Source organism: Tripterygium wilfordii, chromosome 12, assembly GCF_013401445.1.
Source record: "Tripterygium wilfordii isolate XIE 37 chromosome 12, ASM1340144v1, whole genome shotgun sequence".
NCBI lineage: Eukaryota > Viridiplantae > Streptophyta > Magnoliopsida > Celastrales > Celastraceae > Tripterygium > Tripterygium wilfordii.
The window spans coordinates 5284903-5302409 of record NC_052243.1 but is presented as its reverse complement, the minus strand read 5'-3'; the positions used below and the strand labels follow the sequence as shown (position 1 = coordinate 5302409).

Sequence of the window (17507 nt, the reverse complement as noted above, 5' to 3'; positions counted from 1 at the left end):
ACCAAACACAGTGCCGAAGAAGGTCTTGCCACAATTGTATTATATGTATTCACAAACCATATTGGGTCGTAAAAGGCTGGACAGTAAACATTAAGTAATTCGCACTCACATTCAATCAGAGTCTATAAATCAGGCTATCAGATCTCTCGCCAATCAAAACCATCACTTGACTAAAAGAAAATTAGGACAATGAGGAAGCCAATAAAATATCGATCGTAATTATCATTAAGTCTGTAAAAAGATTAACAAAAAAAGAGTAGAAAGTCGAATATTACAACTGTTGAATTTATAACCAAAAAAAGACCAAGAGAGATCTAAAACTCTTGAGAGGCAGATCCAATATCGCCTTTTCCCTTGCCCATCTTCTTGGGGAGAAGAGTCTGGTGAATGTTGGGCAACACACCACCATTTGCAATGGTCACTGAACCCAAAAGCTTGCTCAGCTCTTCATCGTTCCTAACTGCAAGCTGTATGTGCCTCGGCACAATACGATTCTTTTTATTATCTCTTGCTGCGTTCCCTGCAAGCTCCAGAACCTGGTCCCAAACACAATCAAAATTTAAACCCCCAATCAAACTACCAACAATTGAAGTAAAACACAAACATATTTCTCCACCCAAAACCCTAACCGAATTCAGAAACCCTGATTTGCCCAAACTCAGTAAACTGGATTACGCCGAAAATTAAAGTAACACAATAAACGTACCTCGGCAGCTAGGTATTCAAGAACGGCAGAGAGATAGACCGGAGCTCCAGCACCGACACGCTCAGCATACTTTCCGGCCTTAAGGAACCTGGCAATCCTGCCGACGGGAAACTGGAGCCCCGCCTTCGAAGACCGTGAAACAGACTTCGTTGCCTTCGGCTTTCCTCTTCCTCCCTTCGTCGAGCCTCCACCAGTGGAACTCATCCTTCAATCGAGTGAGAAAAAAAAAATTAACCTAGAATCTCTTTCTCGGTGAAGAACGATTAGACTCGTGTACTTTGCTTGGTTGGAGGGAATTGGGGCGTCTCAGAAAGTCTATATAGAGTGTCCCTGTGCGATGTTATTGGCCGAATATGTTTCACGCAGATCGCCAGCGTGGCACTGATGAAGCGGGGAATGAATTTTTGCATGGTTTTCGCGCGAGTTACGCAAAAACGTCAGCATTTGTAGAAATCTAGTCTTTTTAAATTTTGCGGTTAGGGAGAGATCAGGACCCGGTTTGGCAGTACGTTTGTGTCACGGTTACACTCAACGGGTCAAATTGTGTTTGGTTATGTAGCCCATTGCGTTTCAGCCAACAGACTTCATGACCACGTTCCAGTCCACGTTCTAACCCACAACGCCGATCTCTTTCACTTGTGAATCTCCATTCTCGTGATTCGATGAAGACGATCTCCCCTCACGACCTCCACGGCATCTGTTGCTACGACTCAGCACCACTACGGGATTCGTGACCAACTCAACTAAAATCAGGTATGGAAGCGATTTGGCCAGTCAATTTATTTTCCCTTCTTGCTGGATAGATAAAAAGCGTCTAGTCGGGATCGCTCCCCCACCAGTGACGAAACCACAGCTAACAGTGCGCGACCACCGACGAGAGGAGCAAGAATGACATCTTCAGGTGTCGGAGGAGGATGAGGTGGCGGTGGTAGGTACATGACTTACTCTCCGTCACCCTCTGTTCCTCACTCTCCTCACATATCCGGGTTACGGTCCGCTCCTTCTTCAGTCTCCGCCATTAGGCTGGAACAGGAGAAGTAACTTCTCTTTCCCTTTGTGCTCTTATAGTTATACTCATTTATTGTAACTAATTGGAGATCTAGTCACTCTTAGGTTTTACTTCGATCTATGCCTTTTTTATGCAAGTGTGTGAGTTATGATTTCCTTGGTATGTTCTTGTTTAATCTGTGATGATTGATTCGTCGATGATCGGCAAGGATCCTTTTACCTTTGAAGTTACTGTTCAGTGGTGGATATTTGAATTCAGTAGACAAGTGTTTGATTAGCTTGATCATTGCCGTAATTAAATTTATTGAATAATCCAGCATGCTTGTCGCTGAGATTCACTTGTATTTTCACTATGAACTCTATATTGTCATCTTAGTTTGTGAAATTAAGTGGATCCATTGAGCTTTTTTTTTCTTTTATTGTACTTAGGCAACTTTCCACAGTGATGCAGTTATAGCCATCTTTTTTGCTGCTTTAACATTCAGAAACAGATGTGTGAAGAAATTTATGATTTTTTTAATGCAACTTGGTGCTAATATCATTCTGTATCCGAGTGAAATTCAGACTCTATCTAGCATCACTTGCTGTTGTGAAATAAGTTCTGAAGACAATGTCTTCTTGTTTGTTGTGTTGTTCCTTGTCTGAGTTTAAAAGACCTTCTGTCTTTCTTTCCTTGGGTGTGTGTGTTTTTTCTACTTCTTTTCTCCCCCTCTCCTTTGTTTCAGTGTGAGTGCTGTTTTTTGAGGTGCAGTGGTGATCGTTGGTTGGTTTCAAAGACTTAGTTGTTTTTTTGTGTGGATTTGGGACTAGAGAGTTTTTACTAGTGTTTGGTGGGTGGGGGGTTCTTACTGTATATGGTGATGGACTCATTTTGTTACATGGGTTAAATAGGGAGGGTGTTTTTTGTTGGTGTGAGAAATCTAGTCATTAGTGACAGTTTTGTTAGTTCTAATGTTTACTTTTAACAGCTTGTTGCATAGAATTGATTGCAAATTGTTTGTTTCGTTGCAATCTAGTTTGAGAATAAGATATGACCTAAGTTAAATGAGTTGACATTTATATTTATCATTTGATATGTTTTTATATTCCCTGTTGCCTCTGTTAGCTTGAGTGTATGGCTTGTGTTAGCTTGATATGTATCTTTTACTTGTTCTGTTCTGTTCTTAAATATTATATTTAGGAACCTTTGTGCTTCAATATAATTAGCGTTTTTATGGTTCGATTATTATATATTTGTGTGCCTTAGCATATAAATTTCTGTCTAAGTTTAAAAAATGGGCCTTGCCACGTAGTATGAGTCATACCACACCTCCTGCACCATCAACCCCTGTACCAAACAAGGCCAATTGGGACTCTGCCCAAACCAAAGTGTTTGTTGATCTTTGTGTCGAACAAGTAAATGAAGGACGTAGACCTGGTTCACACTTCACCAAAGAAGGCTGGCAGAAGATAGCTGTTGGATTTTTTGAGAAAACAGGGAAGCGATATGATCAGCCACAATTCAAGAACAAATGGGACAATCTGAAGAAGGATTACAAATTGTGGAAGAAATTGCGTCTTCATGACACTGGGACCGGATGGGACAATGTCCATAACACCATTCTTGCTGACAATGACTGGTGGGAGAGAAGAATTAAGGTAAATCTATCAATTTTTTCAATTTCTTGCTATATGTTAATTTTAATGCCACTATCTCAAAAATAGGTCAATTATCTTAAAGTTTTATCATTGTTTAGGACACTTCGAATGTATATAGATTGCTGTGTGAAGTTGTAGTCAATTTATACAATCTGTTAAGCATGTGAAAGGTACGCTGTCTGATATTTATGTATCTAGACTATGCCTTATGTTCTTATAATCAAACTGATATGCATTAACTGGACCTTTTACTAGGACACTTTATGACTTTTATTTCAATGTTTGTGCTTATACATACACATATGTATATCAATACTTGATTCAACACCTGTACTTTAATGAGCTTTATAATAAATAATATCATTCTAATACATTTCAGGAAGACAAAAAGGTTGCAAAGTTTCGAATCCAGGGACCAGAAAACCTTGAGCAATTGGAGGCACGATTTGATGGTCAATTTGCCACTGGTGAATTTGCAATGTTTGCAGGTGCATCACACCAAAATGCAGTCCAAACTAATGAAGAATTGCTAAGGACCAGCACTGGTGAAAATGTGCATTCTATCCATCTCGGCTCTGATTCTTCCAGTGATCAAGAGTTTGACGTAAACATTGAGCAGAGTAATGAAGTGACTAGCTCCCCCACACTAACACATCGTCAAGTTAAGAGGAGGTCAGGCAAATCAGGGACACGTGGGAAGAAGAAGCGTAGGGCATCCATGTCTGATTATCGCGAAGACATTAGCAAGTCCTTAGGCAATCTTGTGTCCGCAATGAGCAGCCGGACAAATGAAATTGCCAGTCCCCCTATTTCATCTGCAAAAGCTGAAATAGCTGAGTGTATGAGAATTTTGGAGGAAATTCCAGAGACTGTCGAGATGGGAGATTTGTTGTTGTTTGCTCTCAAGTTGTTTCAGAACAAAGATCATCGTGAGTACTTCACTGCAATGTTACGCAGGGACTGACAGCTTGCGTGGTTGAAGATGATGTACGTGGACGCAACGGGGGGTGGGGCAGGTGGCAGCACCTGAAGAATTTTAAAATTTTTATTTATCATTTTCACTTAGTATATGTTTAGACTGTTATACGATTTAAATTCAGGACATTATTGATAGCAGAGATGATTTTGACATTTGTTTTTAATTTCAATTCAATAATTGTAGTTGTTATGTTTATTTGGGATTGTACTTAAGTTTTTTAATGTTTGGCCTTACCTATAATGGTTTGGGCAAGCTTCCGCTATAATCTCTATATTGTCAATCTATTATGAGTAGTTTCTAACAACAATTTAATTTAATTTGCTTTAACAGGATATGGATATCTATGTCGATGAAAATGATGAGTTTATTATGGAAGACTAGCGGCTATTACGGGGGTGCCAATTGTTGCGGCTGGTGAGGCAATGTTGCATATTTCACGTACACCTTGTTGGACATCATGTTACACAGGCCATATGTACATGACGGACTTGTTACGTGGTAATAGAAAAAAATGTTTGTCTGTGTTGAGGATGGATAAGAGGGTGTTCAGGGAATTGTGCAGTGAATTGAGCACGAGCTATGGCCTCGAACCATCTCGTCAACTACGTGTAAAAGAAATAGTCGGGATGTTTGTTTACACTATAGGAAATGGTGTCAGCAATCGGAATGTGCAGGATAGATTTCAACATTCTGGGGAAACAGTTCATTGCCAGTTTCATAATGTATTAAGCAGTTTGATTCGGATGTCAGACGATATTATCAGACCAAGGGATCCAACATATTCGACAGTCCCAAAGTACATAGAACAAAACGACAGATATTTTTCATACTTTAGGGATTGCATCGGGGCAATTGATGGTACGCATATTCATGCCTCAGTCCCGAATGATGATCGAACAAGATTCATTGGGCGAAAAGGTGTGACCACGCAGAATGTGATGGCGGCATGTGACTTCGATATGATCTTCACATATGTGTGTGCGGGTTGGGAGGGATCAGCGCATGATTCGTGAATTTTTAATACGGTTCTCTCTAATGGAAACTCAAAGTTTCCCCACCCTCCACTAGGTAACGCATATGAAAATATTTATCATAAACTACTTTGTTAATTCAAATTTCGTTAGTAAGTAACATTAATTGTCTCAATATGTTACAGGAAAATATTACTTGGTTGATTCAGGATATCCAAATCAAAGTGGATATCTAGCACCGTATAGGGGACAGATATCATCTAGAGGTATCCCGAAATGGTCCCGATGTATCCCGAAATGGTCCCAATGTATCGACACCACGGGAAGCCTTCAATCATGCTCACTCATCTCTCCGCTCGGTTATTGAGCGCACATTTGGTGTGCTAAAAAATAAGTGGCACATTTTATCAACAATGCCTCACTCATTTCGCACTCAAGTGAATATCGTGGTTGCCTGCGCGGTTTTACATAATTTCATACGATTGCGCGTATTGGATGACCTGGACTTCACTGCATATAGTGAGGATGACGACATTGTTCATGTCTCAGGCATGGAAGCCAGTACCAGCGGAGTTGGAGCGAGTACTTCGGAGTACCAACCATTTATCGGTGAGGACCTAAAGATGTCAGCTATCCGCGATATGATTGCGGCTGAAGTTTTTGCATCGTATTAAATTACATTTTTTCCTTAATTGTCCAACGTCATCAAATGATGTAAAGTACTTTATGTTAAACTTCTATGCAATGTAAACATTTATATTAATATTATTAATTTATATCAATATTATTAATTATCTAGTGAAACATTTATATTAATATTATTAATACTATTAATTATCTACTGAAATATTTAAATTAATATTATTAATTTATAATAATATTAATATTATTAATTATCTCATATTATTAATTTATATTAATATTATTAATGAATTATATACGTAAAACGCAAAACTGCGGTTGACAGCACCTCACCACAGTTTTGAAAGTGATGCGCCAAACAGCTTTTGCGTTTCAACTCACCACACAGCACCACAGTTTTATAACTCATAGCCCCGCACCACACCTCACAGCACTCCCAAACAGCACCCGGATTTCAACATTAGGGGAATTTCATAAAACTACAAAAATTTAAAAGTTATATTTCAAAGAGGATAATTTTTTTAAAAAAAACTTTAGGAAAAAAGATAAAATTTATCAAAATATCCCTGTGCATATTAAAAATGTTGCTTCTTTTTTCTCCTCATTTTATCTTTCTTCTTCTTCCTTGACACCATTAGACAGATGTTGGTCGTCCGACCATCATTGTTGACTAACGAATCACCAAAATTAAACTCTAGGTCAATCCGATCAAAGTCCAATCATTACTGACCATCGATTATCACTTGAGTCGTCGAAAAAAATTCACGAAATCATAGCTACCATTTGAAAATGAGCTCGATCCAGCGAATAAGGCCAACTCCAATGACCATCAACATCCCCAATCAACTCCATAAACCAAGGCGCATCACTTTTGATGTTTTATTACTTTGTTGTACACTTTTTTTCCTTTTGAATCTGCATATATTATTTCCGCTTCGGATTTGTTGATATTATATCTATTTTGATATGCTATCTATTTTGAATCTGTTATGATATGTTATATGTTTTGGATAATCAAATAAATAATATTTCATTAAATACAAATAACATAACATTTGTATTCTTTAATCATAGTGAATCGATCTTTGTTGCCCATAGATATAGGCTTACGCTGAACCACTTAAATAGCCTGTCTCTTTTACATTATTGCTTGTTATTCTTTGCATTAGCTAGGTTGGATTGTTTATTTTAGTCAATAATTTGGTGCTTAGCCTATGGAATGATGATTTAGCACAACGAATTGGTATTGGACCTTGGGATTGTGATTCTTAGAGTGTGTTTGACAACAGTTTCTAAAATTGTTTTCAGTTTTCTAAAATAAAAAACGTTGTAAAAATTCATTTGACAATAGTTTTTATTAAACATTTTTGTAAAATTGTCTCTCATATTGTGTTTTCAAAAACTAAAAAACAAAAATATATTTTAAATGTTTTCACTAATTTTCATTAAAACACACGAAATAGTTTTCGAGTAATGACGCGAAACTCTTTTCTATAAATATTTGCGTAGCTCTGGATATCGACAACATTGAATCATTCTCTGTAGACAACCCTAGCCACACGTTGAAAAAGAGTTGTGCCTCTCTATCTCTTTCTTGACTCTGCACACTTTTGTAGCCTTTACACTCGTTTCAATATTTTCGATTTCGATCTGGGTGTAGGAGTTGTAATGGCAATGACGATGTTTGAGATTTTCAATAACAAGACTTAGATTAGTGTGTCATCTGTTATGAGGATGAAGCATAGTGCTTTTTTCCAATCTTCTAAACTATACTGGGTTTTGCTCGGATTCAGTTAGAAATACTGTGACTGCTGATGAAGAAGTGTGGGAAACTTATTTGAAGGTAATATGTATATGTATCATACTTTAGTATGTCTAGTAATGTATATACATGTGTGTGTCTGGTTTAAGGATGATGTTTATATACCAACACAATTATATATATATGCATTATGCTTTCAAATTCAACAAGTATATAATAAACATATTATTTTATAATTGTAGGCACATCCAATTGTTTGCCAATTCAAGAAAATGGGTTGTAAAAATTATGCCAAGGTTCACATAATTTTTACATCATGCTTCAACCGTGAGTCCTCCAAACACTAATGAAGAGAAGGAGTTAGATGCTCAATTTAGGCATTCAAAGGTGTACAGTAATGTGGATCTTGAGGATGATGAAGACCCCTTGGAAGCTGGAAAATTGGATCTCAAGACGCGTAGTGACAAAAGACTGGCCGTGTTGCCCACCAAAGGATCGAGGAAGGAATCCAAGATGAGTGTTGTAAGTGAGACACTCCTTGTATTTGTCAATGTTCAAAATGCAAAGGATGAGAGATTGAAGACCTCAAGTTGTAAAGCTACTAGTGCTCATGCTGATGATTCTTTGGCTATTTGTATGCGTTTTCTAAATGACATACAATTCCCAGTGGAATACCATGTGAAGACCATGTCAATGTTTGTAAGTCCAAAGTCAAGGAAGATGTTTATGAAGATGTCGGATGAACTTAGTGAAGGTTCGATGATGAGCCTTTAGCAAAGGGTATTGGCTCTGCTATGGGGTCGGTTATTCTACTATACATCCAATTGTGAGAAAGTTTGTTTGTTGATATGATTGAATCCTATGCCAGGACTGCCATGCCTATGTGTCTATTGTTATGTAATATTTTTCCTTGTACTACTATGTGCTCGTTTGACACACACTTTTGAACAACAATATATTGTATTGACACATTTATTGTCTTGGTCTACTAAATAATAATTTTCGGGCGTGTATTCCGAGACAATATTATGACTCTTTTAAAATTGTTCAAAAATGGACAATTCTCCAACATCTTGGAACATTTTTTCACTTATCCCGTAGATATTAATTGAAGTACCAAAAATACCTCAATATATCCCCTCTCTTCTCATTACTCCATCTCTCTTATTCCTATCCTTCACCTCTCTCTCTCGTTGCAGCGACGTCTTCATCGGTAATGACCTCCCGCTCCCATCTCTACTCTCTTCTCCTCTTCTCTCCTCTCTTCATCTGTACCTAAACAGAAGAAATATATCAATTTTTTACAGTTTTGTTTGACAAGAGAAACTTCACAAAATTGAAAATATTCCAACTCCAATTTGTGAAGAATGAAAACAATATCTTGCAAGCTCTTTCACAATATTAAAAAACTAGTTAACGAGGTACGAACAGAATTACCAAAAACACAATAATATAGAAGCTTAGTTGCATGAGTGACAAAAAATATGCAAGAATGAATAAACAAAGAAAAAGAACAATAGAAAAAAGTGTTATTGAGAATTAGCTATGTTGTAAAACTCTTGCTAAAAATAATTTGGCATTTCGTGGAAAAATGAAAAAATATATCAAGAAAACGATGAAATATTTTTTAGTGTAATTGAAATGATAGCAGAATTTGATTTGGTAATGCAAGAACATATCCGACATATTCAACATGGTGAAATTCGCAACCACTATCTTTGTCATAATATGCAAAATGAATTGATAAACTTGTTGGCTCTTAATATTAAAAAGACAATTATCGAGCAAATAAATGAAGAAAATATTTTTCAATTATACTTGATTGCACTTCATATGTAAGTCATCAAGAACAAATGTATTTAATATTACGTTATTTGAATATTTCTATAACTCATTAAAATAGAGAATATTTTATAGAATTTTTAAAAGCATATGATGTATTGGGACAAAGACTTTTTAATGAATTGATAAATGTTATAAAAAAAATGAATTTAATATTGATAATATTATAGGACAAGGATACACTAATGAACCTAATATGAAAGGAAAACAACAAAGTGTACACAAGAAATTATTAGATATAAACCCTAAAGCATTTTACACACCATCTGGTTGTCATAGTCTTAATTTAATGCTTTGTGATATAGCTAATTGTTGTCCTAAAGCTGTATCTTTTTTTTGGAGTTGTACGACATATGTATACATTATTTGATTCTTCTACAAAACAATGGAAAATATTAATTGAACATGTACCTACTTTAATTGTAAAATCATTATCACAAACATGTTGGGGAAATTGAATAGAAAGTGTTAAGGAAATAAAATATCAAGCTCCACAAATTAGACACATTTTACTTCAATTAGAAAAAACTAGTGATAATCCAAAAACAAATAGCAAATCTTATTATATAACAACATATGGAATGAAAATTTTGAATTCTTATTAGGAATTATAATTTGGTATGATATATTATTTGCAGTTAATTGCGTTTGTAAAAATGTATAATCTAAAGATAGGCAAATAGATGTTGCCATTAATCAATTAAATGAACCTATCGTTTTTTTTAAATTATAAGGATGATGTCTTTACATTTGTCATGATTTTAGCCAGAGAAATTGCACTTGGAATGAATATTGAACCTATATTTTGGGAAAAACATGTAATTCCTAAAAAAAAAAATATGATGAAAATCCTAATGATAAGATACAACAACCAGTTGAAGAATCTTTTAGGATTAATTTTTTCTTATACATTGTAGATCAAGCTATTACTTCATTAGAGAGTAGATTGAACAATTTCAAAAAAAAAATGAAAATACTTTTGGTTTCTTATATGATTTAAAAATATTAAAATCGTTAGATGATATTGATTTAAAACAAAATTGTCTCAAACTTGAGAATGTTCTAAAATTTGAAATGCATTATGATATTGATGGTTTTGATTTATTTTAAACTTAAACTTGTAGAAAACTACTTGTGGTCAACTATCTTTCAAGAAAGTTCAATTGGTTTGGCTTTATTATTGATTGAAAAAAAAAATGTTAGAGAATCTTGAATATAAAACTTTAATTAGTGATTTTGCATTTCAAAAAACAAGTAAATTTCATATTAAATTTAAGGGGGTCTCGGTTACAATATTTGCCCAGGGCTTCTAATTATGTTGACCCGCTCCTAAATTTACTCGTTGATAGAACCACCGTTTAATATGGATGGAGTTCTGCAAATGGGTTTTATTTACTATATAGGGTTTTCTTTGGTTGACTTGATCTGTCCAACAATGGTTGTAAAAATATACCAAAAAATTGAACCGAACAATTAATCAGATGAATGGTCGATTTTTGGTAAACTTTTTTTTTCATATTTCTTTAAGGAATCGATCGAAAATCGACAATATTCGACTATTCGTTCGGTTAACTATTCGGTTTTCACCAATGATGATCAAGAAAATGTTATACCATGTTCAACAAACATGTAAGTATAACAAACATTTTTTCCTTATGGATCACTAGCTCCAATAGATGGTGTGAAAGAAAAAAAATTTCAACCTAGCTTATTACATTTGGCATATGACAGAGACCGATGAATGAAAATTATAGACTCCCAGATTCTCAATATCCGATCAATGGATTACCTCATGAGCAATATTGGATAGAAAATCTAATCCAATTAAGTACCCATGCAAAATAAGTTTTGGGTTCAACCAAGAAACTGACAGTAATAGATGGAAGACGAGTATGCGTCACTTATCTTCCAATCAACTATGAACCTTCAGAGTTTCAGTTTAAACAAGTTAAAGAACTTTTAAACAAACTACAAAATATCGAGAATAACTCAACCTGCCTATCTTGCTACTCATGGATGCAAATGACATAGAAGCAACAAAAGAAAGGGAGTAAGAAACACGTGTCTCTCTATCATTTGAAAATAATATTACTATACAAAATATTGACAACATGATGGAAGTACAGTTTTTCCTTTTACTTGAACTACAAGTAGAAGGGAAAGTAATGGTTAACAAAATTTCAAAACGATTGCACTACACAACCAAAAGACGACAATATTATTTTTGGAGGTGTGATGTAGCATGCAACGATTTTATTGACACGTGACTACATCAACGTATAAGGTGGGAGTAGTCACAATAAGATTGTATATTTGTTACACATGTAACGTACTATTTGTATGGATCACTTTTTTGTTAATTACTTTTGTAATTGTAATGACATTTCCAAAGTTAGTAATTTGTCATATTGTAAAGCTTAATGCCTATATAAAGGCATACATATGTAATAAAAACTATAACCTTCTCAACAACTTCTCTTATTATTTATTCTCTCCACTTCTATTTCTATTTTGTCATTAGTATCGGAACAGTATATGGACTTTGTAAACAATAACACAAATATATGTTATAACTTAACTTAAAATGAAAAAAAAAATAATGCAAAGAAATAAATTAGAAAATAAAGTACTGAAAATTTAAACACACGTAGAGACGATAGATTAAACACGATATAGTGTATCTAAGAAAGATCGTAAAATTTCAACTTGTTCACGTATACCGGTTAATTCACAATTTAAACGTATATATTCATAAAATAAAGGTGAAGATAAAATAGTTATAGAACATAATTTAGCAATTCTTCATTCCATTTATGAGATCATAGATTGTATATGATGAATTTTCGTATTATAAAATAAACGATTAAAAATCATTAAGGTGTTATACCTTCGATTCTTGAACACAAGTGTATTTTATGTACACTTGATAGTTAATACAACTCAAGCTTTGCTACTTCGTAAGTACTAGCCAGGTAGTTGTGTTAACAAGAAGTTGATTTCTTTGGAATGCCAAGAGTTTGGAAGGATGAAAAAAAAATTCTCTTAGGTTTTTGTTTTTTTTTTCTTATTTCTATTCAATATCATCCAAAAACAAAAGGAGAAACACTTAAACCAAAACAAAAGGAGAAACACTTAAACCAAAGGGTAGTTGGGCTTTTACAAAGAAATAAGCCCAAGAGACCCCCAAAATATCATCCCAAAAAATCCCCCAAATCTAATAGGGTCCACTTCACATCCAACACTCCACATTAAATGGGGTCTTCTGGGGGTCTCAAGCATTATTCCAACATAAAATAGGCCCAAAGATAAAGAATAAAAAATCCAAAACAAAAGTTGCAAAACAAGCCGAAACATAAAAATGTGAATTAAGCCCTAAACATCATATAATTATGCTAAAATCACGAGAGCCAGTGGCAAAGCACTAGGATCCCACATCGAAACAAGTCAACCCAACCCGATTTTCACTTAAATTGACGTGATTGAGTCATTTATGCCATGAAATCGTATTTTTCCATAAAACATGCAACCACCTGATTTGTATCAGTACCTTTGAACTACTGTTGTCGCAAAGCCTGTCAATGGCAAGTTATGAAGTTAAGGGTATCGATTATACTTGTTATGGATACAAACTTCATTTCCATATCCAATGCCCGAAGACCTTAATGCCTTCGCTAAGGCATAAGCTTCATGAGCACTGTGTTTTTTTTTTTTTTTTTTTAAAAAAATTTTGTATCCAAATATGTCAATGGAGTTTGACACTGCAATGTCTGTTCTCGATTTTGTTATGGTTCCGTCTATCGATGTTTAGTTTAGAGGGCAATTATAGTCTACACCATGAATGTGTGCCAATACCAACTTCTGTCAAACATAATGGCTATTGTGAGCAAATACATACATATATATTGGCTATTGTAAGCAAGATACATTTTTTTTGAGAATCATTGAGTAGCTCAGATGACACTCATGTGTGTGGTATCTCATAAAGGTGTCGAGTTCGAACCCCCCTTGCTTGTATTAAAAAAACAGATACAATAATTTTTTCTTTAGTTGTAGCTAGAGTTTCATTGAATATTGCCATGTTGGCTATTGTGAGCAAATACATTACACCCCACCCCTTATGGAGACGGTTGACTTTCATAATATATATATATATATACACACATTCATTGAATGTAACCCAAGACTCTGTAATGCATTTTAAACAAATGCTGCTGATAGAGTAGGGTTCCCCCTCAATTTTGAATACCCAAATACTATACTCCTCCGCATACTAAAGTTAAAGACAAAACACAGCTCATTGTTGGTAGTTTCCAATATATTTAGTCAGTTAATATGTTTAAACATTCATGGCGGACCAAATAACGATTGCTGTAACATATATGAAGAAAACAAATTTCTTCTGTTTAGGAATGGTAGGCCTGCAAGCTTCCCTGTCAAGCATGGATTTGGGGCATGTTCAGTACACTTTGCACCAGACTAACAACCTGTGCTCCATTTGTTTTTTTTAAAAAAGTAGTAAATATAAAATACAAGTGATTTTAACCGTTAGATCTTCAACTTACCTCGAAAATTACATAAATTAAAAATATGTCACTTAAATTCATGCAATGGTTCATATTTTTTATCAACTTTTTACCAACCCCAATTGGCCAAGAATACCTTAAACATAAGCAGAAGCTAGAGAAAATGAGTAGAAACAGCAACTATGGAAGGGTTTATTCACATTGTCTGCCACTGCTAATACAACTGATACAAAACTAGATAGTGGAGTAGAGATCAAACAAAGAAGAGACAGGAATACCTTTTCACTCTCTCTCTAGTATTTGTCTACTAATATTTTGCATCATATTACATAGAAATAGACCCCTTTGTGTCCAAAACCTGCCGCTCAAGCTACACATAAACAAGTAAAAAAATTCATTCTTGGTCAGCATTTGGGAATACAAAAAACACTATAAATTTCTCTTACAACAGTATAGCTGCTAAAGTTACCTTGAATAGAGTTTCAAGCTTGTTTTTGAGAAGAGAATACTCCTGCTTCACTTGTTCTAGACATGTTATGCACCTATATATACACAAACACACACCCTTTTATGCCCATCAGAAGATGAAACTTTTCATTGTTTATGAATCGAAAAGATGTGCTCACCCTTCAATTTTCTGCTCATCGCAGAAGTTGCGGAAGGCAATGCAGACTCTTTGAACTCTCTGAGCACCAATGCTGTTATAATTTCAACATATAAATATTTTATATATAAGAGACACTAAGAACAACTGTTTTGCTTATGTGCTTCAAGGAGTAGCAGCAGCTATGATTTTATCAGATGGGTCTGTTCATTACAAAAACTTCCTTCCTCAGAATCCAATTGAAGCTTAAAGGGAAAAATATTGCTTAGCAGGAGGTAATGCGTAAGCTTTAGTTGGGATGGTGAAATTGACTATGTGGTAACTTTTTGCATATGCGGGAAGTCACAAGTTCAACTCCTACGCTTAGAGGTTCTCCCTGCACGTCCTTCGGTCCGGTTTCAATTGTCGCCAGAGTGGAGCGGGCTGGATTGGCAGCTTGAATTTAGAACTGCCCAACTATCCGGTGGACATGTTGAGTTGAGGAAATCTTAGTTACTAAAAAAATCATTGTTCTGTCGATTAGATTAAGTTTTGTGTGGTACAATTACCTGGAGCTGCTACCCTTTAACTGGTGAATTTGGGCATCCACTCTTTTGAAATCTACACTTCTCTGCTCTCTGTTGAAATACATACATACATACATATATATATATATATAGATGCACACCAAATACTAGTTAGTAGGCAGCAAAGAATGTTAGAAATTAAGTGAAAGATTACAACCAAGAAAATAAACTGCCTCACAGAGCTCTTGTCAGTTCATTAAGAAGCCTCTCAGAGTCTTGAAAGAAGAGAGAAACCACTTCAACTACAAAATTTGGGTTGCTCTCATCTTGCAGTTGCTGAAGTTGGTTAAACTGATCATCCAGAAATCCCTTCTCAACCAAAATAAGAAGAAAAAAAAAGGACATTAAAGATTTTTTCCTTATTACATATGGTGGATTTCCGGTGATGTTCTCATAGACTCGTTTAGTCAACCCAAAATTTTTCGATAAAGGCTCGGATGATGATGATGATATATATATGCGTATGCTTCTCTTTAATGAAAATTGTTCAAGAAACAAACCTCTTTGAACAGTGAAGCTGTGTAGTCAACCAACTGTTTCTGCAACTGAAACACTCCTTCCATCTTTGCTTTGCAGATGCTATGGAGACTCCATGTTTTTTTCTTATAATCTTGGTTTGATAGTAAATTTAAATGTCCATATAGAATGTGAGGTAGAGTGGAGATGGTTGTCTGATTGATTAATATTATATAGAGAGGAGACAGAGAGAATACTGACTTGTGGGGTTGGTTGTGTTGTAGAGTCTTATTTTTCATCATTGAAATTATGGTATAGTTGAAGTGAACCTCATTAATATTTTAAAACCATCACAAGATCCAAAACTTGATTCCTTATCACCTTCCCATCTCTTTTTCTTTTAAGTAATTATTGCTCTCCCTCTCTTGTGTATTTTGAGGTGGTTGTTTTCAAAAGATTCAGCATTTATTTTGTTCCCCTCTTCAAGTTGTAAGAGAGAGCTTGATTGAGGGGGCATGAGATTTTCAATTCTAGTCCTTATGTATATCCAATTCCACAGTTTTTATGGAAACTGTGATTATAATGTGCAAGGACATAGTGGGGATTTAGAATGAGGAGATATTGTGAGGGTTTGGGGGCAACGTCTCGATTTATATGTCATTTGTTAAGGATAAGTCTGATAAATGCAACTAGTTATGTAGGATTATAACCATATCGAACATAAATTATTATATTTGATATTATTTATAAAAGTAGTTACAAATTACAACTATTCGCTATGATTTTTCATTTTCTGAAAGTGTTGTATGATAAATTCATTACTGACATCATTAGACATTTTTTTCTCGATATATACAATCAAATTATCATTTAATAATTTATCTCGATTGTGAAAATGACTCTTCACAATGTTCTTAGCAAAAAATAATCTCTACAATAGTTGTCATAAACAGTAAAATCAATGCCATTTTCAATGGATACACATGATTTCTTTTTTGTTGAGCCATTTTCTCAAATATATCGCCAAACCCTTTAAACCCTTCAAACTCTTTATTATGACACATAAAAAATGTCTGTATCAAATTGATTTTCAAGAATTATTAACTTTCATTATAGTAAAATCATTGGGATAAAAATATAAGCTTTTAAGTTCCCTATCTAACATAGTGTAGAATAAATCAATACGATAATAATGTAAATTCTAACATAGTGTAGAATAAATCAATACGATAATAATGTAAATTGGATAAGATCAGCATAAACGGTGTCGCATAGATTTGGGTTACAATATTTAGGGCTTAGTTCAATTAAAACTCTTGGGTTTTGCATAGTGTAGAAAACTATTGTCTCATATAATATATTAATATCTATATGTATTTATATAGAAATTCTCATATAAGGATGTAAAATAATCGTGTAAACTACGGACAACTTTTTCATCATTGATTTAAGTGAGACGACAAGTGGGGTCCATTGTTTTGACTCTCACATGTTCCAAATCAATGTTAAAAAAGTGTTCCATATTTTATACCTTGTGTGAAAAAACCTCTATATATTCACACCTATATATATATATATATAAGTTTTTTTTTTTGAAAAAACCAAGGGGCACGTGCCACCTTCGTCACTAAGTCCATGATAGTATGGTAGTTTGATCATTATCCTGTCTCTAATAGTAACTCCAACCGGAGGTACTAAGGGAGTAGTAAAATTTTATTTTAGCACCTCAAACAGTGCAAATACAGGAGTGGTAAAATTTATTGATTCAAATGGCATGGGGGACTAAAAGTTGATTCACTATATTGACACC

General features: G+C 34.6%; 3 protein-coding genes across 3 annotated transcripts; 1 reads left to right on the top strand and 2 right to left on the bottom strand.

Annotated features, from left to right (window-relative positions):
* Window positions 1-194: 194 nt before the first annotated feature.
* On the bottom strand, window positions 195-1005 carry LOC120011217 (histone H2AX-like). The gene is made up of 2 exons (XM_038862281.1): window positions 707-1005; window positions 195-536 (listed from the first exon to the last, which is right to left on the bottom strand). The coding sequence occupies exons 1-2, from the start codon at window positions 908-910 to the stop codon at window positions 315-317; spliced, it is 426 nt and encodes a 141-aa protein (XP_038718209.1). The 5' UTR covers window positions 911-1005; the 3' UTR covers window positions 195-314.
* Window positions 1006-3007: 2002 nt separating this feature from the next.
* On the top strand, window positions 3008-4316 carry LOC120010496 (L10-interacting MYB domain-containing protein-like). The gene is made up of 2 exons (XM_038861288.1): window positions 3008-3352; window positions 3732-4316. The coding sequence occupies exons 1-2, from the start codon at window positions 3008-3010 to the stop codon at window positions 4314-4316; spliced, it is 930 nt and encodes a 309-aa protein (XP_038717216.1).
* A 9919-nt stretch (window positions 4317-14235) lies between these two features.
* LOC120010671 (histidine-containing phosphotransfer protein 1-like) lies at window positions 14236-15914 on the bottom strand. The gene is made up of 6 exons (XM_038861465.1): window positions 15742-15914; window positions 15420-15550; window positions 15224-15292; window positions 14698-14769; window positions 14541-14613; window positions 14236-14441 (listed from the first exon to the last, which is right to left on the bottom strand). Exons 1-6 carry the CDS (start codon window positions 15802-15804, stop codon window positions 14397-14399), a joined length of 453 nt encoding a protein of 150 aa, XP_038717393.1. The 5' UTR covers window positions 15805-15914; the 3' UTR covers window positions 14236-14396.
* Between the last annotated feature and the right edge of the window lie 1593 nt (window positions 15915-17507).